Below are 19,056 nucleotides of genomic sequence, written 5' to 3'. Positions count from 1 at the left end.
CCAATGGTACAACGCAGACCATGAGATAGATGTGTTTCCATATAGCTGGGTCGAATCACAAACCCATCTCCTGTGAGGTGGAGAAGATGCTCTCTATAGAAAGCCATCTTCGTGCCCACCTCCTGTGCCGGCTCTATCCATGTCCTCTTGGTGGTAAGTTGAATCAGGTCCTGACGAATCAGTCTAGTAATCTCCATCCGTGTTAGAGACATCGAGGGTGCCTGAAGAGAGTATTGGAAAGGAGGCAGCCTGTCCATGGTGAAGCCATGCATCTGAAACCATGATGTCATCTGTGCATACCAGCATGATGTGTCCCTCTGTAGAGCTAACTGTCTGGAAGACTCAAGGGCCAATCTAGCATCTGTCTCTAGTAGGATCCCATAGGCTGTGTACAAAGGAGACTGATCTGGTAAGCGCCTCAATCTCCATAGGGGAGGCAGCTAGCTCCGCTCGAATGATATCGTGTGGTACAGAGGCCTTGGCTCTAATTAGTCGAGAGATCATAGATACCAAGGGCCTCTCCATACTTTTCCAACCATCTTGGCCTACAAAAGGTCGCCAAACCTGCACCCATACAACATAGTTGAGGCTACCAAAGTATCACAGAGCCATAACTTTGTCCGACGTTCCTGGAACTGAACCTGCAAAAACATCCTCTCCAGGCCTCCCAAAGCCGCATAAACTCTAGTTAGTCTAGTCTCTGCTACTCTCCTCAAAGAAAATCTCGGCCAAGTGAAGACTACACCGAGGTAAGTGTACGCATCTGTATACTCCACAATCTCCTGACCATATGTGAAAGTAGGTGTTGATCTCCTGATCCACTGCGGTGTGGTGTTAAACACCATAACCTTGGTTTTATGAAGGTTTACAAACAATCCACTATTCTCTATAAAACTATGTAGCAAAGTTACCCGGAACGGGAACCGGGGCCTCCGGAACGTTTCCGGACCCCCCCTCCCGAAAAGCGGAACGGTAAGCTTAAAATATGCTTAAATTAGGTTGGATTTAACCTATATGTTAGTAGAGAGCCATACACACCCATTAGTCCAAGTAGAATCCTATTTAGGCATGATTTGCAATGATTCTTCATTCTTAAGGCTTACACGCGATTGTTCACTACACACAATACATGAATTGGGATCATCCTTTACAAAAGCATCTCGATTCTTCATAGAAAGAACATTAACTCAAAGTTGAATAGAGTCCAGAATTCACACAAAAGCTTGGAGCAAAAAGATGATAGATCATAGATTATAAAGATGTCTTACAAGGCCAGCCAAGGTGCTACAAAAAGACATATAGACGCTAGAGTGCTAAATAACAACTGTAAGAGTCACTAGGTGACATGTCAAGACTCATCACTCATGTGGTAGTGCAATACAAAAACGGGGCAAAGCCAGCGGCAACAAAGGAAACAAATATAAAAAACCAATGAGCAATGACTTATGACTCATGTCTGATGTTCACCTCTGGGTAGGGGCAGAAGAGCATCCCACCTCCCAATCTGTAGTGGAGTCCTGGACGTCGTGAATATCATCCCAATCCTCCTGCATAAGCTCATCCTCATGCGTAGATCCTCCTGCCTCTCCAAGCACCTCTGCCTCTGCCTCCATCTCCCACTGTAGAAAAGGATCTGTCACTTTGGATGCTAACTTGCAAAACATTCTTAAGTTTGCACTGACAAAAACAAGGTCATTTATTTTCTCCACTCCAAGTCGATTTTTCTTTCTAGATGCAATGTGGCTATATACACTCCACAATTGCTCCAAGCAAGAGGAGCTAACCGCTTGGCTAAGAATGCGGATGGAAGTCGCTGAAGATTGGAACCATCTGAACCATTTTCTTGCCAGCACAAGACGGAGGAAATCTTCGTGCGATCAATTTGGGCATCGGCTGTCCCAAATGATCCTCGTGTATCCCTGTGAAATGCAAGCTGATCCTTGATTTTGCGTTGCATGTCACGATCAAGGTGAAGCTTCTTCAAGATGGTGTTCCAATGTGTGTTTACCTCTGAATCGTGCTCTTGCCCTACACCCTGGAACTCTGGGTCCAACACAAAAGCTGCACCATGAAGAGGTGAACTATCGGCATTCCACCTGCTACTGCAAAGCTCTTTGATTTCTTCGAGCATACCTCGGTCCTTCTCATGATCTTCAAGCGCCTCGACCATGCGATCCATTGCTTCATAGACCTTTCTAATGCAAGGTTGCATACCATCCATCACTCTAAGCAAGCGGATGACTAGTTTCACCATTTTGTCAATAGTCTTTAGAGACTCCCAAAACTCAGGATCCTCTACCTTCCCTGTAAAAACGATCCGTGCGACTATACTTGCATGGGAAATCTCAGCAAACTTTGTACTGATGAAGAGTTGCCGCACTGCACTTTGACACTCTACAAAGCGGCTTACCATTAGATAGTTGTAAGCGAAGCGGGTCTCACAATACTTTAGAAGCACTTTGTCCCCTGATCGCTTCAAGAACTCGGCTCGAAGTATGTTGTGGTTGTTGATGAAAGCAACCACCTTGGACGTGGATGCAATGAGAGGCTCTATCCAAGGTAGTTTGCCGAGATGCTTCGAAGAGGTTGTTAAGGCAATGTGCGATGCAAAAGGACACTGTGATGTGAGGATAAGCGCCTTCCAAAATAGCTCGGGCTGCCCTGTTTGATGCCTCCCCATCGGTGACTAGACCTATCACAAGGTCCAACCCAATGGTCTCTACGGCGGAGGCCCACTCACCCGCAAGGACATCTGCTGATTTTCTCGTCTCCGTGGCATCATGGGAGTGGGCAAAATACATCTCCCCTTGGAATAGGCAACAATGCCATGGATGGACCTCCTCCTAGTGTCGCTCCATCCATCCGCAACGAAGGTCACGCCATACTTCGTCCATTGCCTCTTCATGTTGAGGGTTGCCATCTCCACAACGGCCTTCTCTATATCGAGTAAAGTAGTATGGAGGGCCTCGGAAGAGGGTGGCACGTAGCGCGCCCCATACTCTCAAATCCTCGGCACATGGTCTTGAAATACTCCGACCTAGACATTGCACACAAGAGGTATTAGTATTTACTATTTAGATAAGAATGAGAATCGAGATGATTGATTGTATGAAAATGATAGTAAGTCTTACCGAGCCTTTATGCAGGGGATGTGATCATGATAGAAAAAGCGGGCAACACTTGCATCCACATCCTCCTTCCTTTTTGGATCCCAAGTGGTATGTAGGGTGCGTTGGTGAGATTTGGGAGTGGAGACCGGAGTAGTATTAGGCATTGAAAATGCTGATCGAAATGATGTCGTCGTCGTCTCCGTCGTTGCCGCATTACTATCACCACCAACCGATAAAGAAGGTGTAGAAGAGGGAAAAACCAAGTTGTTGGGGTCGATTGCGGGACGCTTAGGCCTTGCCGCTTCTTTCTCTTCTTTGTTGGCTTTGATGGCAGCATCCTTGGCTTCAAATACCTTTAACAATTGCTCGTCGACGGCCTTGCATATTGCTACTTGTTGTCCCTCTAGCTTAAGGAGGTGAGCATGGACTTTGGTTGTGCCGGATTGCCGTTCGAAGCCGCATAGTTTGCACTTCCATGCACGTGCACCACCGGACTTTCCCAACACTCGGGAATGCACTTCATCCCACCATGATGCTTCGTCCTTCTTCTTCTTGTCACCGATAAGTGATGAAACTCAAGAGAGGAAAGAAGCTTGATATATATATATATATATATATATATATATATATATAGAGAGAGAGAGAGAGAGAGAGAGAGAGAGAGAGAGAGAAGCTTGTGCCATAAGTGATGAAACTCAAGAGAGGAAGGAAGCTTGATATATATATATATATATATATATATATATATATATATATATATATAGAGAGAGAGAGAGAGAGAGAGAGAGAGAGAGGATGATGGAGCGGTGGAGAGTGAGGGAGAAGTGGAGTCATGACTCTCAAGCTTGAGCCTTGAGGCTTAAAGCCTTGAGGCCCAAGGGAGAGGGAGAGAGGTGATGAATGATTGAATCATGACTCAAGACTCGAGAGCGATGGAGAGATGAAGAGGTGGAGCTTGAGGGAGAAGTGGAGTGGCAAGCCTCAAGCTTGAGCCTTGAGGCCCAAGGGAGGGAGAGAGAGTGCCTTGACTTGATGAAGAGGTGGAGACTCGGAGTGAGCCTTGAGGCTTGAAGGCTTGAGGGAGATTGAACTTTGAGGATATGCCTTGAGACCCTTGGCTTATATAGGAGAGGAGAAGACCCCCTCTCTTCCCCCCCCCCCCAAGCCATTCAAAAGCGCCCAAAAAACCCCAACAGTCTGTCCAACGGCCAATTTTTTTGAAAAGCACCTTTCTAGCCGCCCGTTCCGTTCTCGTTCCGCCTGCCGTTTCGATTATAGAAAATCTGGGGACGGTGTTCCGCCCATGTTTCCGTTCCGGCCCCCCGACCTCTTTGGGAACGCGTTCCGGGAACGGGAGAGGCCCGTTCCGCCCGTTCCATGTACTCTGCTATGTAGTGCATCCATACATCGTTGCATACCCTCTGGTGAGTCAGAGATCAACACAATATCATCAACATATAACAACAATGGGATCCACTTCCCTGCCAGCTGGGCACCTCTATCACCCTCTCTGTCAATGTAATCAAACACCTCATCAACATACATACCAAACAGAGCAGGAGACAATCTACTAAAGACCACCCCAAGGTTGGCCGTATGTGAATGCGGGTGCTGATCTCCTGGTCCACTGTGGGGTGGTGTTAAACACCATAACCTTGGTTTTACCAAGGTTGACAGACAAACCACTGTTGTGGGCAAACATATGCAAAGCATCCAAGTGACATTGCATCCCCTCCGGAGATTCAGAGAGCAACACAATATCATCAGCATATAACAATAGTGGAATCCATGTCCCTGCCAGTTGAGCACCTCTATCACCCTCTCTCTCAATATAGTCAGAAACCTCATCCACATACATATCAAATAGAGTAGGATATGTCCTCCCTCTTTGGCCATCTACTTAACTGCTGCTCAAGAATGGATGCGTACAACCGTGCCAATGTGTGTCCAATCATGATAGTGCGATAATTCCCAAGCTCCATAGGGTCTCTTGATTTGAAGATAGGTACAATAGTAGATAAGCTCCAAGTATCAAGCAAGCCCTAACACATGGCATGGTTGAACATAACTGCTAGAAGCTCTGCGAGCAGATCCTTGGCATGTATTAAAGGCTTGCCCCTAAGCCATCATGATCATATGCTCTCCGAGTCCTCATCCTATCAATGGCCTTCTTCACCATCTTAGCAATGAAAAAAGCATATGTGCGGGCATGGATCAGGGGAGTCGGGAAGGGCTGGCTGAGCGCAATCTCTTCATCTTGAGCCGTCACACGATCTTCCAGTGTGGCTATCTTGCCTTCTTGGACCAGCACACGTTCTTCGAGCATATTTATTGTTCCCAAGAGGTTGCGGTTGATCTTGTTGATGGTCTCGGTCATTTCTTCTTTGCACTTTTGAATGGCATCCTCTAAAGGGTCAGCTTTTTTATACTGCTTCTTCATGCTTGATAGCCGCCGAAAGCGAGAGGGAGGGAGGAAGGGGTTCTTGCAGTCATGAGAGAACCACACTAAGCCCATTGTATGTATACATATATTCCCCACGTCATGCATACATATGTATTCTCTACATGAAGCCTACATTCCTGCAATTTCCAAAATTTTTCCAAAAACTGAAAATTTTGATTTTCATGAAATTTCTGAGTTTTCTGACTTACCCTGATTTTCTGCTTTCTGTCTTTCTGAGCACGGGCGGGGCAAACTTGTACGACCTCTGGGAAAAACCTGCTCGCTGAGAGCTGTGCTGACCAGCACCTACTCAATCCCAATGTCAATGTTCGGAGCCAGAGCCCACTGCGGACCTTGCTAATCACTGCAAATGTATCAAAGGGAGAAATGAAATGAAATGTTATATTAAGGTCTTCAAAAGGCCAAAGTGATCTATGAGACCAAAAAGTTACAATGTGGTGGATCTGATACAAAGTCAGAGTAACAAGATGACAAAATGACCAAATGACAAAATAAAATATTATGGAATCCTAGACTGCTGGGTGTGGAGTAAAGCAGCTAAGACAGCTAGCTAGGATAGCTAGATCATAGGAGATCCAGCGTCGGTCGCTGGCGGATCTCATCAATCTCCTCCATTGTCAATACTCTGACCGGGCGTTGTGCATGTCGAGCCAAAGTGACCTGGATCCTCTGATGCAGCCTCTATCTATGTTGTGTAGTCCTCCGCAGTGGTGGGCGTCTGGATCTCCCCAGCTCAGTCGCTCGTTCGATCAGTATGCCTCTGGTGTAAAGCGACGATCTCTACTGTGGTAATAACTCCTCCGCGTGTCCAGTGGCAGCTCTAAAGAAGTCTGTGATCTGTCTCTGAGGCTGGCTAATCTTTCCTCTCATCAAGCTCTCTCTGTGTCTATGCAGCTCCAGCAAAAACAAACCCAGGCATCTCTGATCCTCGTACCGCATGACTCTAGAGAATGGTCCAAAGCCCTCTCCGAACAAGCAATGGAAGCGGCCTCGTATCTCGTAGTAGACGGGGCAGTGGCATGTGTAGTGCAACTCTGTCCCAAGCTCGATGTCACATAGGGGGCATGTCCTGGCCTCTGCTAGTACTCCGCTGTATCTCCCAGTCTCGATCCGTAGCTGGTGTGAAGATGTGCGTATCTGGCCAATAGCACATCGTACCCCATGAGACAGGTGAGTGTCCATGTATCTGGGCCTCGTCACAAAACCATCCTCCGTAAGCTGGAGGAGATGCTCTCTGTAGAAGGCCATCTTCGTGCCTAGCTCCTATACTGGCTGTATCCATATCCTCTTGGTGTCTAGCTGGGCCAAGTCCTGGCGAATGAGCCTGGTGATCTCGGACTGTGTAAGAGTCAGAGAGGGCGCATCCAGTGAGTACTGGAAAGGAGGCAATCTGTCTATGCTGAACCCATGCGCCTAAAAACACGACGTCATCTCCCCATACCAGCATGTTGCATCTCCCTGCACAGCTAAGTGTCAAGAGGACTCAAGTGCAAGGCGTGCATATCTGTCTCTGGGAAGTTCCCACATGTGGTGTATGAAGGAGACCGCTCTTGTGAGCGCCTCAACCACCATGGGGGAGGCAGCTAGCTCTGCTCGTATAATAGCACGTGGTACTGAAGTCTTGGCCCTAATGAGCCGCGAGAGCATAGAGACCAGAGGATTCTCCATGTCCCCCCCTCCATCACTGCAGCCTGTATAACCGGCCTGTACAACGTAGAGGGCAATACTATTTCAATTACCTGTTTACTTTACACAGAGCACTGAGAAGGAAAGAGAACACAGTTGCGTCCAGCGACTAGAATGTCACTACGCACACGAGACCGACACCCTATAGGCCCCAAAGATTGGTGCCCCTTTCGGTATTTCTTTATTCAAATTAAGGTAGACAATCCGACCACTTAGCACAAGCTTTCACAAAGCTGTCTAAACGTGGCGAGGGCTGAAAACGCAGGTTTTCGACCTGATTTTGGCAGCATAACGGTGCAAAAACCCCTGTATGTCAAAAGCACCTGTCTAGGACGGATTCCCTCGCTATCTGGAAACTTTCTGGTGAGCTGTCACAGAAATTCAGCAGGCTGTAATTCCCTGTTTTTCACTGCCGGGTGCCCAAAAGCTTGTACACGCATCCCAAGGCTCTCACGAGGCTCCCCCTGTGTTCCCTTGCAGTTTAGGCGCAAAACCCTAAACCTGCAGAAAAACACAGCAGGCTGTAATTTGCTGTTTTGTTTTTAGCGGAGTGAACACGCCTACGCGTGTCCCAAGGGCTCCCGCACACAATGGGACAGTTCCTCTGTGAATTGGACGAGTTTTCACGCAAGAAAACTCTCCGAACTGGCAATCTTTCGCGATGGAACTGTGCGTACCTGTGGGGGATTAGCAATTAGTTAATCCGGTTCCTGTTCAGAAGGCTCTTGCCTTGGCAAACGCGCATAAACCCCCAGAACTGTACATGTTCATCTGAGTAGCCCAACTAGTGGGGCATTACCATATGTGCCAAAGGGGAGAGAGAGATGCACGAGAGCAAGTCATCGTGCTACATGAGACAAAGGAGAAGGCAACTTTCCATTGAAGCTGTAGACCTGCACCCACTACTCACACACACAGTGTAGGTCACTTATGATAAAAAATCAGCCTCCTCTCTCAAATTGGGCGCCCCCTCTTGCTGATGGAAGTGGAAAATCCGCCTGGAACCGCCATGTGTCCAGTTTATCCCTTTTGAGTTAATTCTCTAGTTCCCACTGACTTATAAAGTTATAAGTGACTTTCCAAGTGGCCCAGACTTCATTGGCGCACACAGGCTTCCATACTCATCAGAATTCAGTGCTAATTGGCCCAACCAGTCCCAGACTGACCGACCCAGACTCCCGCTGTGAGAAACCTATTCGGCCGCAGCCGTTTCACACTGGCCATGCAATGTCCACTTGCACCTTTTCAAGGGTTCCGGGGAAAACAAGTAAAAATAAAAATAAATAAAAATATCTAGTACTTATTTACGGAAGGCAACAGGAAAAATATACCTCTTGGTGACAGCCTGAATGACTTGGGCATGCCAAACCTGCTTCCCCTGTCATACCCATCTCCTCTGCACAAATGCCCAACTTTGATGTCAATTCTGGTGATATGAAATTTGCACGGCCTCCTGGATCAAAGAAAACGAGCATTGTCTGGTCTCTAACTTTGCCCCAAGCTCTGCACAGCTCTCTGGCATCTGTGTTTGTCTGGTCTCCAACCAAATCTGGAACAAGTCCTGCACTTGGCTTTGGCTTCTTCCCTTTATGGTCTGACTTGTCATCCTTATCCTGTGACTTCTTCTGCAGGCATTCATTTGCAAAATGTCCTTCCTGTTCACAAATATAGCATTTCTTGGCCTCCCTAAGAGCTTTCCTTTCTTCAAAACGTTTACCAGAAAAATGCCTTTTTTGTCCTTGTCCTCATCTCGAAGAAGACTTAAACTGCTTCTTGGACGTATCACCTTCTTCAATGGAGGGCTTCTTTGTGGGAGGCTCAGAAGGGTTCGCTGCAACATTGCCCTTGGCTGAAAACTGTTTGCCTTGGGACCCTGGTTCAACAATGCGGTCCACCATTGAAGCGCATTCCCTTTCAAGAAAGTTGCAGCCTTGCGTATCTTTGAAGATTCCGTGAAGTTTCCTTCAGCATAAGCTACATCGAACTGCTGTATGAAGGTCAAAGCCTTAAATTGATCCTCAGTTCCTCTGAAAGTTTCAAACTTCACTCCCTGCCCACCTTCCTTGTAATCCTTAAGCTGACTCAAAGGAGCCACATTATCATAAACAGGTGCCTGTAACAGTGGTGCTCCATGAGTGTTCATTCCAGCACTCGCATCAATTGTTTTCCCTGTCATGTCTGCATTTTGTACGTATGGTTGCGAAAAACCAGCCATACCAAATTGTGTTCCAGGCACTCGAAACCGGCCATAGGCACCCTGAAAACCTGGTTGGACATCCATGTTCGCGTACATAGGGTTAACCCATGCCTGTTTGCATTTTCCCGAACACATTCCCTGGCATATAACCTGTGGAAGGTCCAGCCATAGCTTGAAACACTGAACCACCTCCAAAATAACCAGGATAAGTATTAGGTAATGGAAGGGTCTAACGTATAGTGTGTTCATTACTCCCTTGACCATTCACAAACGGTTCCTGTCCAGCTAAAGCAAGTTGCTTTGGATCATTGGACACCGCTAGTTGCTCAACCACATGGGCTTTCCCTCGAGCATCATGAGTCCTCTGCGCATTGGAAATTTCCTTTTCCTGCAACGGCTCAGTCATGCCCTGTGTAGGAGGCTGAAAACCTTGTGTCGGAGCCTGTAAGAACTCCTGCATCCTTGGGTTGTTAGCCAACTGCTGAAACATGTCCATGCAGCAACGCAGTTGAGTTCTAAACAACCTGTCCTCTTCTTGAAGAGTTGAAGGAACTTTCTCCGTGCCATGTGAGGAAGATCCCTCTTCAGGTACTTGGTCTCTCTTCTCTGCCATAACGACAAGCTCTGTGGTGCTTTTACCCACAACAATCCACGTTGCACTTTTTGAAGAAAAAGTGACTATCCCGTCGATGGAACCATATAACCGGCCTGTACAACGTAGAGGGCAGTACTATTTCAATTACCTGTTTACTTTACACAGAGCACTGAGAAGGGAAGAGAACACAGTTGCGTCCAGCGACTAGAATGTCACTGCGCACACGAGACCGACACCCTGTAGACCCCAAAGATTGGCGCCCCTTTCGGTATTTCTTTATTCAAATTAAGGTAGACGATCCGACCACTTAGCACAAGCTTTCACAAAGCTGTCTAAACCTGGCGAGGGCTGAAAATGCAGGTTTTCGACCTGATTTTGGCAGCATAACGGCGCAAAAACCCCTGTAGGTGAAAAGCACCTGTCTAGGACGGATTGCCTCACTATCTGGAAACTTTCTGGTGAGCTGTCACAGAAATTCAGCGGGCTGTAATTCCCTGTTTTTCACTGCCGGGTGCCCAAAAGCTTGTACACACATCCCAAGGCTCTCACGAGGCTCCCCCGGTGTTCCCTTGCAGTTTAGGTGTGAAACCCTAAATCTGCAGAAAAACACAGCAGGCTGTAATTCGCTGTTTCGGATCGTTTTTAGCGGAGCGAACATGCCTACACGTGTCCCAAGGGCTCCCGCACACAATGGGACAGTTCCTCTGTGAATTGGACGAGTTTTCACGCGAGAAAACTCTCCGAACTCGCAATCTTTCGCAATGGAATTGTGCGTACCTGTGGGGGATTAGCAATTAGCTAATCCGGTTCCTGTTCAGAAGGCTCTTGCCTTGGCAAACGCGCATAAACCCCCAGAACTGTACATGTTCATCTGAGTAGCCCAACTAGTGGGGCATTACCATATGTGCCAAAGGGGAGAGAGAGATGCACGAGAGCAAGTCATCGCGCTAAATGAGACAAAGGAGAAGGCAAGCTTTCCATTGAAGCTGTAGACCTGCACCCACTACTCACACACACAGTGTAGGTCACTTATGATAAAAAATCAGCCTCCTCTCTCAAATTGGGCGCCCCCTCTTGCTGATGGAAGTGGAAAATCCACCTGGAACCGCCATGTGTCCAGTTTACCCCTTTTGAGTTAATTCTCTAGTTCCCACTGACTTATGAAGTTATAAGTGACTTTCCAAGTGGCCCAGACTTCATTTGGCACACACAGGCTTCCATACTCATCAGAATTCAGTGCTAACTAGCTCGACCAGTCCTAGACTGACCGACCCAGACTCCCGCTGTGAGAAACCTATTCGGCCGCAGCCGTTTCACACTGGCCATGCAATGTCCACTTGCACCTTTTCAAGGGTTCCGGGGAAAACAAGTAAAAATAAAAATAAATAAAAATATCTAGTACTTATTTACGGAAGGCAACAGGAAAAATACAACTCCTGGTGACAGCGTGTCCTCCCGTGATGGTCCAGTGAAGGTTACCAAATCTCAGCTCCATAGAGCAATACAGAAGCCACCAAAGTGTCAAAGAGCCAAAGCTTCGTCCGAGGCTCCTGAAACTGGACCTGTGAACACATCCTTTCCAATTTACCCAATGTTGCATGGGCTCTGGTCAATCGAGTCTCTGCTGCCCTCCTCAATGAAAATGCTGGCCCACTAAAAACCACTCCAAGGTAAGTGTAAGCATGTCCGTATGTGAAAGCGGGCGCTGACCTCTTGATCCACTGTGGGGTGGTATTAAATACCATGACCTTGGTTTTACCAAGGTTGACGGACAAACCACTTTCTTGGGCAAACCTATGCAAAGCATCCAGGTGACGTTGCATCCCCTCATGAGAGTGAGAGATCAAAACAATATCATCAGCATATAACAATAGTGGAATCCATGTCCCCGCAGAGAGAGAGAGAGAGAGAGAGAGAGAGAGAGAGAGGGGGCCTGCTCGCTGCCCTAAGAGACCACGCTCTGCTGCCCTTGGTGCCATGAGACCTGCGCACAGCAGCCCTGAAACCTGCGCACGCTGCTGCTGCGTGCTGGTGCTGAGGCTGAGGCCTACGCGCTGGTGCTGAAGCTGGAGTTTACGCGCGCGAGAGAGAGCAGGGCTACGCGCAGAGCCCTACTGGGGCTGAGAGTCTATGCGCAGGTCTCAGGACACATAGAGAGAGAGAGAGAGAGAGAGAGAGAGAGAGAGAGAGAGAGAGAGAGAGAGAGAGAAATGAAATGTTATATTAACGTCTTCAAAAGGCCAAAATGACCTATGAGACTCATGTCTGAGTACGAAATTAAAAAGAACTAAACACTAGAATACTAAGGAGGAAGAAAATAAATCTGAAGTTGATTCCGGATTGAGACGAGATACGGGGGGACGGGGGTTGTTGTTTGGTGGGTTTAGATGAAATCTCCCATCGGTCGCTGAGAGAGAGAGAGAGAGAGAGAGAGAGAGAGAGAGAGAGAGAGAGAGAGAATCATATTACTGTCCAAAGAAGGCAGAAACAAGTTGTGTTTATTTTGATCATTGGATGAGCGTTCATCTATATATGTGGTTTGAATGCTTTTCTTGTCAAAACTTCAAACAGGACAGCATTGATAATATGGTTTTTGATTGTAAAGGATCATGAGACTTGGTGGCAGACCCTAGGTCTTGCTTTTCAAACACTTGGAGTGATATATGGTGATCTTGGGACATCTCCTTTGTATGTATATCCATCTATCAACATCACAAATCCTTCGGAACAAGATTATTTAGGGCTTTTGAGCATCATTATATGGACAGTCACTATGGTTGGGATTGTCAAATATGTATTTCTAGTGCTTCATGCTGATGATCACGGTGAAGGTATGAAGATTTTATTAGAATTTCTTTGCTTTTCTAATCAAATGGCACATGTACCACTTGACATTGTGATTATACCTGATTCTAACAAGTATTTGTCAAACCATTATTTAAACTGCACCTTCAAAGTTTTTTGATATCATCACCCTAATAGAAGGGGGGCTAATATTTTAACTAGTGATGCGCATACTCAAGGAAACTCTAGGTGTATATTCTTCATATTTTACTGATGTCTAGTTTTTGTATTTCTCTCGATCTTCCATTATTGGTTGCATGCTTTTTGAAATCGGTTAGTAGGTCTTTACAATCTTGGATAAACAAATAAACTTTCTGAACATGGTAAAGAGGGTGATCTATTGTAGAATATGGAAAGCCTCATGAAATTGGAAAGTCAAAAGACTTGTTACTCTTGCTATATAAAGTGTTGTCTAGGGTGCATGGAATGTGAGTATGTACTTACATTCTACTCTTGTTTTCTTTACCTTTAGCTTAGTCTTTCCTTCTCCTTAACTCCAGTTCCTTTGCACTAATATGAACCATTAGGAGAGAGAGAGATAGATTGGTTGCAGGCTTTTTGAATTTGGTTATTAGCATTAATTATAAGGCAGCAATTTTTTTCCTCAAGTTTGTTAAGACAGTCTCGGTCATTGGAAGGAGCAAAACACATTGACCACGTTAATCGTTCTAGCCACGGTAGTGGTGAAAGAAGGCCCTAGCAAGGAGCAGAGCAATGCTATGTATGATCTGATTGGCAAAGCAAGGTGCACATTTCAATCATGTTTTCATACCAGGGCCACATGCAATAGGGTAAACTGCTGTATGTGCCATGGACCCTTATTGTCAATTGAACTAATCCTGAGCCTCACAACATTGCTTTTTGAATCCTTCAATGAAGTTGTTGTGTGAATAAATTGTATTATGGAAATTAATGGGTGGCCTCGGGGAGAAACACTGTATGGTCAGATTTCGTCTATTTTTAACCTCAGGTGGAACCTTTGCCTTGTATTCATTGCTTTGTCAGCATGCTCAAATCGGCGAACATTCAGGAAGAAGGTTTTCAGGACTTAACTCAGATCTCCGTCTTTCACATTTTAGCAAACATGCCCGGATGAACTCAACAACAAAGCAATTTCTGGAAAAGAGTAAAGTGGCAAGAAAGTTTCTTTTGCTTATTGTGATGCTCGGCACTTGCATGCTGATTGGGGATGGAATTTTGACTCCGTCTATTTCAGGTAAATTATTTCACCTTAGCTTCAAAAATATGTTTTAACACATTGACTCACATGCACATGCTTGATTATGTGTAATCAAATGCCTCATGTGACTAGGCTAGGATGCAATGATTATATGAGCCACACTCATAGATCTAGGCCATCTTACATACAGTCAGATGAAGTTTATCATTCAATATTCACAACAAACGTTTTTGAGTTTGGATTTCCAATGAAGAACGTTCCTTGAGCTTGCCGAAGATCCAAGACAGCAATTGATGACACTAACATCCATGCCCACCAGATAGCCAAGGTGCCCAAACATCCTATGGTTGTCTACTATATGTCCCTCCCACCCCAAGGCTTGTAGATGCTCCTTTGTGCAACTAATAAGGGTTATCTTATGCATAAACTGGACGCAAGTGCAATGAGAGACCTTGCTTGCATTGATTTGTCTAGATTTTCTTTGTTTGCCTTCATGAACATAAAATGATCATCAGTCAATGCTTGGCCTACCAGTTGTTGTCAGGAAGGTAAGAAAAGTCTCACAATCTCATTATACACTGCAAAATGACAAAGAAGTGCTAATATGGGGTGGCTAGCAATGGAAAAACATGAAGGGCTGAGAGGATAACCTTGCCTAAATAAACAAGTGAGTGATATGGGGTTAGTGACACCACCATTTATCATGACTCAAGAGGTGAAATTTGCATTGATTGTGTGTATAATATTGGGTATACAAATGCCAAAACCCATTGCATGCATCAATTCTATAATAAAAGACTGCTAAGTTTATCAAATGCTTTTTCCAAATCTAATTGAATTATCATGTTCAGTTTATTGGTGGCTTTAGCATAATCAATGCCCAGCTGAACATTAAGAATATAATGCAAAATATTGCGCCCTTTTATAAGGCTATATTGCGTTGGTGAACGACTTGCGTCAAAGTCTCATGCAAGCACTTATTCGCAATGACTTTCATGAAGATCTAATAATTTCCTCCCATTAAGGAGATAGACCGTCATCATTGAAGTTGCATGGAGAAGGGATCATGGGTAACAACTTAATAAAATCCCAATCTTCCAAGAATTGGGCATAATTCCAAAAGCCGAACATGCTGACAAAGTGTTGTAAGTGGCTGGGTCAAAGCTTGAGTATTTTGAGAGAACAATTAATTAGTCAGTCCATCCCATCCTGGGCTTTTGTTTTTGGGCAAGTGATGTAAGACATCCTCAACCTCATGTGTTGTAATGTCATCCTCAAGAGTAGCAGCAGCCATGTCAAGTGGCACATGGGCACCCACCAAGGCAAACATGGAGTTACTACTTGCTTCTAATTAATTATTCGCATTCTCTAATGGATCCAACAAGGAAGCAAAGAAGGCATGACGCATAGAATTGAAGCGGAGGGATCCACAATCACATCTCCCGCATCCTTTTACAGCCTAACAAGTTTTTCACGGCATGCACGGGATGAAAGCTATGGTAGAAGCGATGCATCTGTAAATTATTATCCATTGATGATGCAGTGTATTAGTTGTCACTCTAGCTTTTTGATAGCCAATCATATGCAAATAAGATTGTGTTTCACTATGCATTTTGCAGCCGTAAGCAAAGTTTCATTATTGATTTCTACAACAAGCTTCGCACAATTAGCATCCAGCAAGGCCTCCAATAGCATCAACTATTGACAACAAACATATGTATTATGAACATCATATTCATGCCACCCCTTGCACATTGGCAACATATGTATCCCAAGCGTTGTCAAGAAGTACGCAATGCAGCTACAAAAGCATCGGGCCTCTGACTGTGTGGGTTCATATCAAAATCAAGTGAATCGTAGAACCTTTGAAGCAAAAGACACACCTGAAAAGAACAAAGACACATTTGAAAAGAAGAAAACTCCAACCATAAAAGCCTCACTCTAGAAAACAACCAAGATTAACTCAAAATTCTTATGTGTGTGAAGATTGGGTGCAGCCTCGCTCCCAATTGCACAGATACAGTGCTCATTCGCCCTGTTAAAAACCTTCAATTCATGCTTCAATCCTTCGTCGTGACCATTTCATGGAAGCTTCAGATCCTCATTACACAAGCCCAAATGGTTGTTTGAGGAGATTAAACCCTAGTTGATGGTCTCACAGCTTCGAACATACCGTGGAATCAACACAGGACTGCACTAGCATCCTCCCTTGCAATGGTTGTATCTCCTTCATTAGATGTCCAAAAAAGGTCATTTTTGGCTCTATGAACTCTCCCCCGGCTTGGGCAAGGAGGGAACGGCCATCTAATTTTGACTATTTTATGGCCCTTTTTTTCCAAAAAACCCCCAAAACGAGCTAAGAAAATTCACATGTTAAACCTCATTTTCCCACTTGGGCAAGCACTTTTGGACAGATCTTTTATGGCCACACATAAAACCTGCTAGTGTTGGCTGGGATCACCGGCATTGAACTTTCCATGCAAAACGAGTGTGCCAGCTCCACGCAGATGACATGTAAACCAAATAAGGCATATTTCATTGTGAAAAATACGCCTTAGTGCCACGTCTAGGGCCTCACCTCCTCGAAAAGGTATCTACATAGCTACGACCGTGGCAACTATTTTCACGCATATGACACTATGTACATTGTAGCATTGGTAAGCATGAAAACTCATTGTCATATAGCATATCTTCAATTTCATCCTCACTTTGCATAGTTCCAGATCCATCATCTTCTTGACTTGCTTGTGCATCAAACGGATCAGTATCCCTTCTTCTTTTGAGCAGTTTAATTCTTTTTCTTGCAATAGGAATTCTCAATTCTGTCCCATCCAACTCACGCAAGGCATAAGTTGCATTTCCATGCACGGGCTTAACAACATAAGATCTCTTTGTAAGCTTCCTTATTGTTGAGTGTTGATCATCAAGACTACTGTCATACACCAACACGCAATCACCTTCCTCAATATCCTTTGGCTTGAGCTTGTGCCTCTTGTCAAATTTGTCTTTATTCTTCAATCTTGCATCTTTCAAATGTGATATTGCAAGCTCAATATCTTCGGGCCTTCTTAATGATAGGAGAATGTCCACGCTCAAATTTTCCGTTCCCTTCAGGATTGTAAGCAATAGTGAGAGCAAATTTGATGCCCAACCTGGAAAGAAATCCCTGGCTACTTGAGCATCCAACTCATCCCTATCTACTGTTATTTTCCCAACACAGCCACCATAACGACAAATTACATCTTCAAGGAGAAACTTGCATAATTCCTCTGCAGTCTTTGTCCTTAATGCACGACCTTCCACTTGGTTTGACAAACCTTCTCTTGCAAGAACTATGTATCTCTTTTGCCATAATCCCAAAGGCATGGTAACTAGATCTACCACCCATTTGTAAATTTCGAGAGATGCTATTACACGTAGATATGGGGGCTCATCAGCACAGCACCAGAGATTACCAGATTCCGGTTGCAATGGGGTATGGGTGGACTCGTGACTCGTCCAGTGAAATAGGTATAGATTCCTATGGGTTATGCACTGCTAGGTCCTTGTACACAGTTTATGGGAGAGGCTTAGTCTCAGCATTTCGCCTACTATCCCTAGGGGTTTCAGTAGCTCACCCACATGACAAAGATGCAGTCGACACAGAGAGTTCCTTGTGAGGGCTTTGCTACCGCACATCGCAATGGCTGCATCAGTTGGCAGCCTCGGTACCATCTAGGTGTAGCAGGGCTACAATGTCATTGACACAAGACAGGCAGTTAGTTGCAGTTGGGCTTGAGTTCACACTAGACGGACTCTCGCCTGGGCAGTGACATGTGGCAAGTGATACGGATGGTGGTCGAGTCGACATCGTGGCCAGATCACCACCACTTCAGTTGGGAGATAGGCTTAGCTGGATTGGGATATCTGCTAGCCGTTGATGGCTCTTTAGGAGATACACATGAGTGATTGGTTCCAATGGTCGCACATGCGATCATCATCTACTTTGTATGGTTATTTGTCTTGAGTCTAGTGTCTTGAGTTCAAGCATAGCATGTCTACACCATCCGTGTACATTTGAGCCTCGACACTCCCATTGTACCCGTAAGTTTTGGGCGTGGAGCTGTGTGCGCTGCCATGCCAGAGTTTGTACTGGTTCTTTTGAGTTAGTTGAGTCCCATGCTGTTTAGGTTCTACTGTTGAGTCACTGTGTTTTCCCTGTTATCCATTTTTTTCAGTGTTTTCATTCTGTTGGAGTGAGATTTCACTCACATTGCACTGAGCACCCTATGTAGAGAGCAGGACACATTATCTCCGCTACTCCAGGACAGGTGCTTCCATTTTCCGCTTAGTAGGTGGCAGCCACTATCACAGGCTTGGGCACCCCAAGCAGAGAATCCAACACGACACACAAGAGAATCACTTAAAATACTTCACAACTTTAAAAATCACAGTTCAATTTGGTCGACACTGCCCGGCGTAATCGTGTGCCCATACTCCAGAGAGATTGGCCCCAAAGACTGTTGCCCCTTTCGGTATTTCTTTTATATTAATCTTTCCGAAGGGTCCTCTGCTCTCAGACTCTGTGTCCAGATGCCCTGAAGAGTGAGGCCCTTAGGCTCCTTTTATTCTTACAAAGGATGCCAAAAGCAGAGCCCCAAAAGCAATTAAACTCCAAAGCAAAACTGTCCCAAAAGCAATTGGTCCTCAAAATCTACTAAAAAGCATCAGCGTAAATTGCGGAATTCTGTACTATCTACGAGGTGGCACTTCTACTGTACTGCCACGTCAGCACATCTGCTGTGTGTGTGTGTGTGTGTGTGTATGTTCGAGTAGTGTTGTCACGTCATCATTTGGTGATAGCTACTTCCACAGAGGACCAATTTGTTGAGGGCAGGGTGCATCCGCCTACAATCGATCTCATGGCTCCACCTCCGGAGGCAGACTCTTCGGGTGCTGCAGTGGCAACAGTAGCGACGACACTCTTTCTCGGTTGACACA

The 19,056-nt window shown here is 45.5% G+C and overlaps 1 protein-coding gene across 3 annotated transcripts in view; it reads left to right on the top strand.

Moving 5' to 3' along the window:
* Positions 1 to 19,056, top strand: part of LOC147460895 (putative potassium transporter 17) — a 129,329-nt gene that overhangs the window by 39,394 nt on the left and 70,879 nt on the right. For all 3 annotated transcript variants that reach the window (XM_086508595.1, XM_086508594.1, XM_086508592.1), the window contains 2 exons: positions 12,658 to 12,883; positions 13,867 to 14,112. In XM_086508595.1, coding sequence (XP_086364721.1) covers positions 12,658 to 12,883; positions 13,867 to 14,112 — 472 coding nt within the window. The remainder of the gene's footprint in view (positions 1 to 12,657; positions 12,884 to 13,866; positions 14,113 to 19,056) is intronic.

The sequence above is a fragment of the Adiantum capillus-veneris genome, chromosome 3 (assembly GCF_014529385.1).
Source record: "Adiantum capillus-veneris isolate H3 chromosome 3, ASM1452938v2, whole genome shotgun sequence".
In the NCBI taxonomy this organism is placed as follows: Eukaryota; Viridiplantae; Streptophyta; class Polypodiopsida; order Polypodiales; family Pteridaceae; genus Adiantum; species Adiantum capillus-veneris.
Note: the sequence above shows the minus strand (reverse complement) of the source record. Positions and strands in the feature narration are given on the sequence as shown.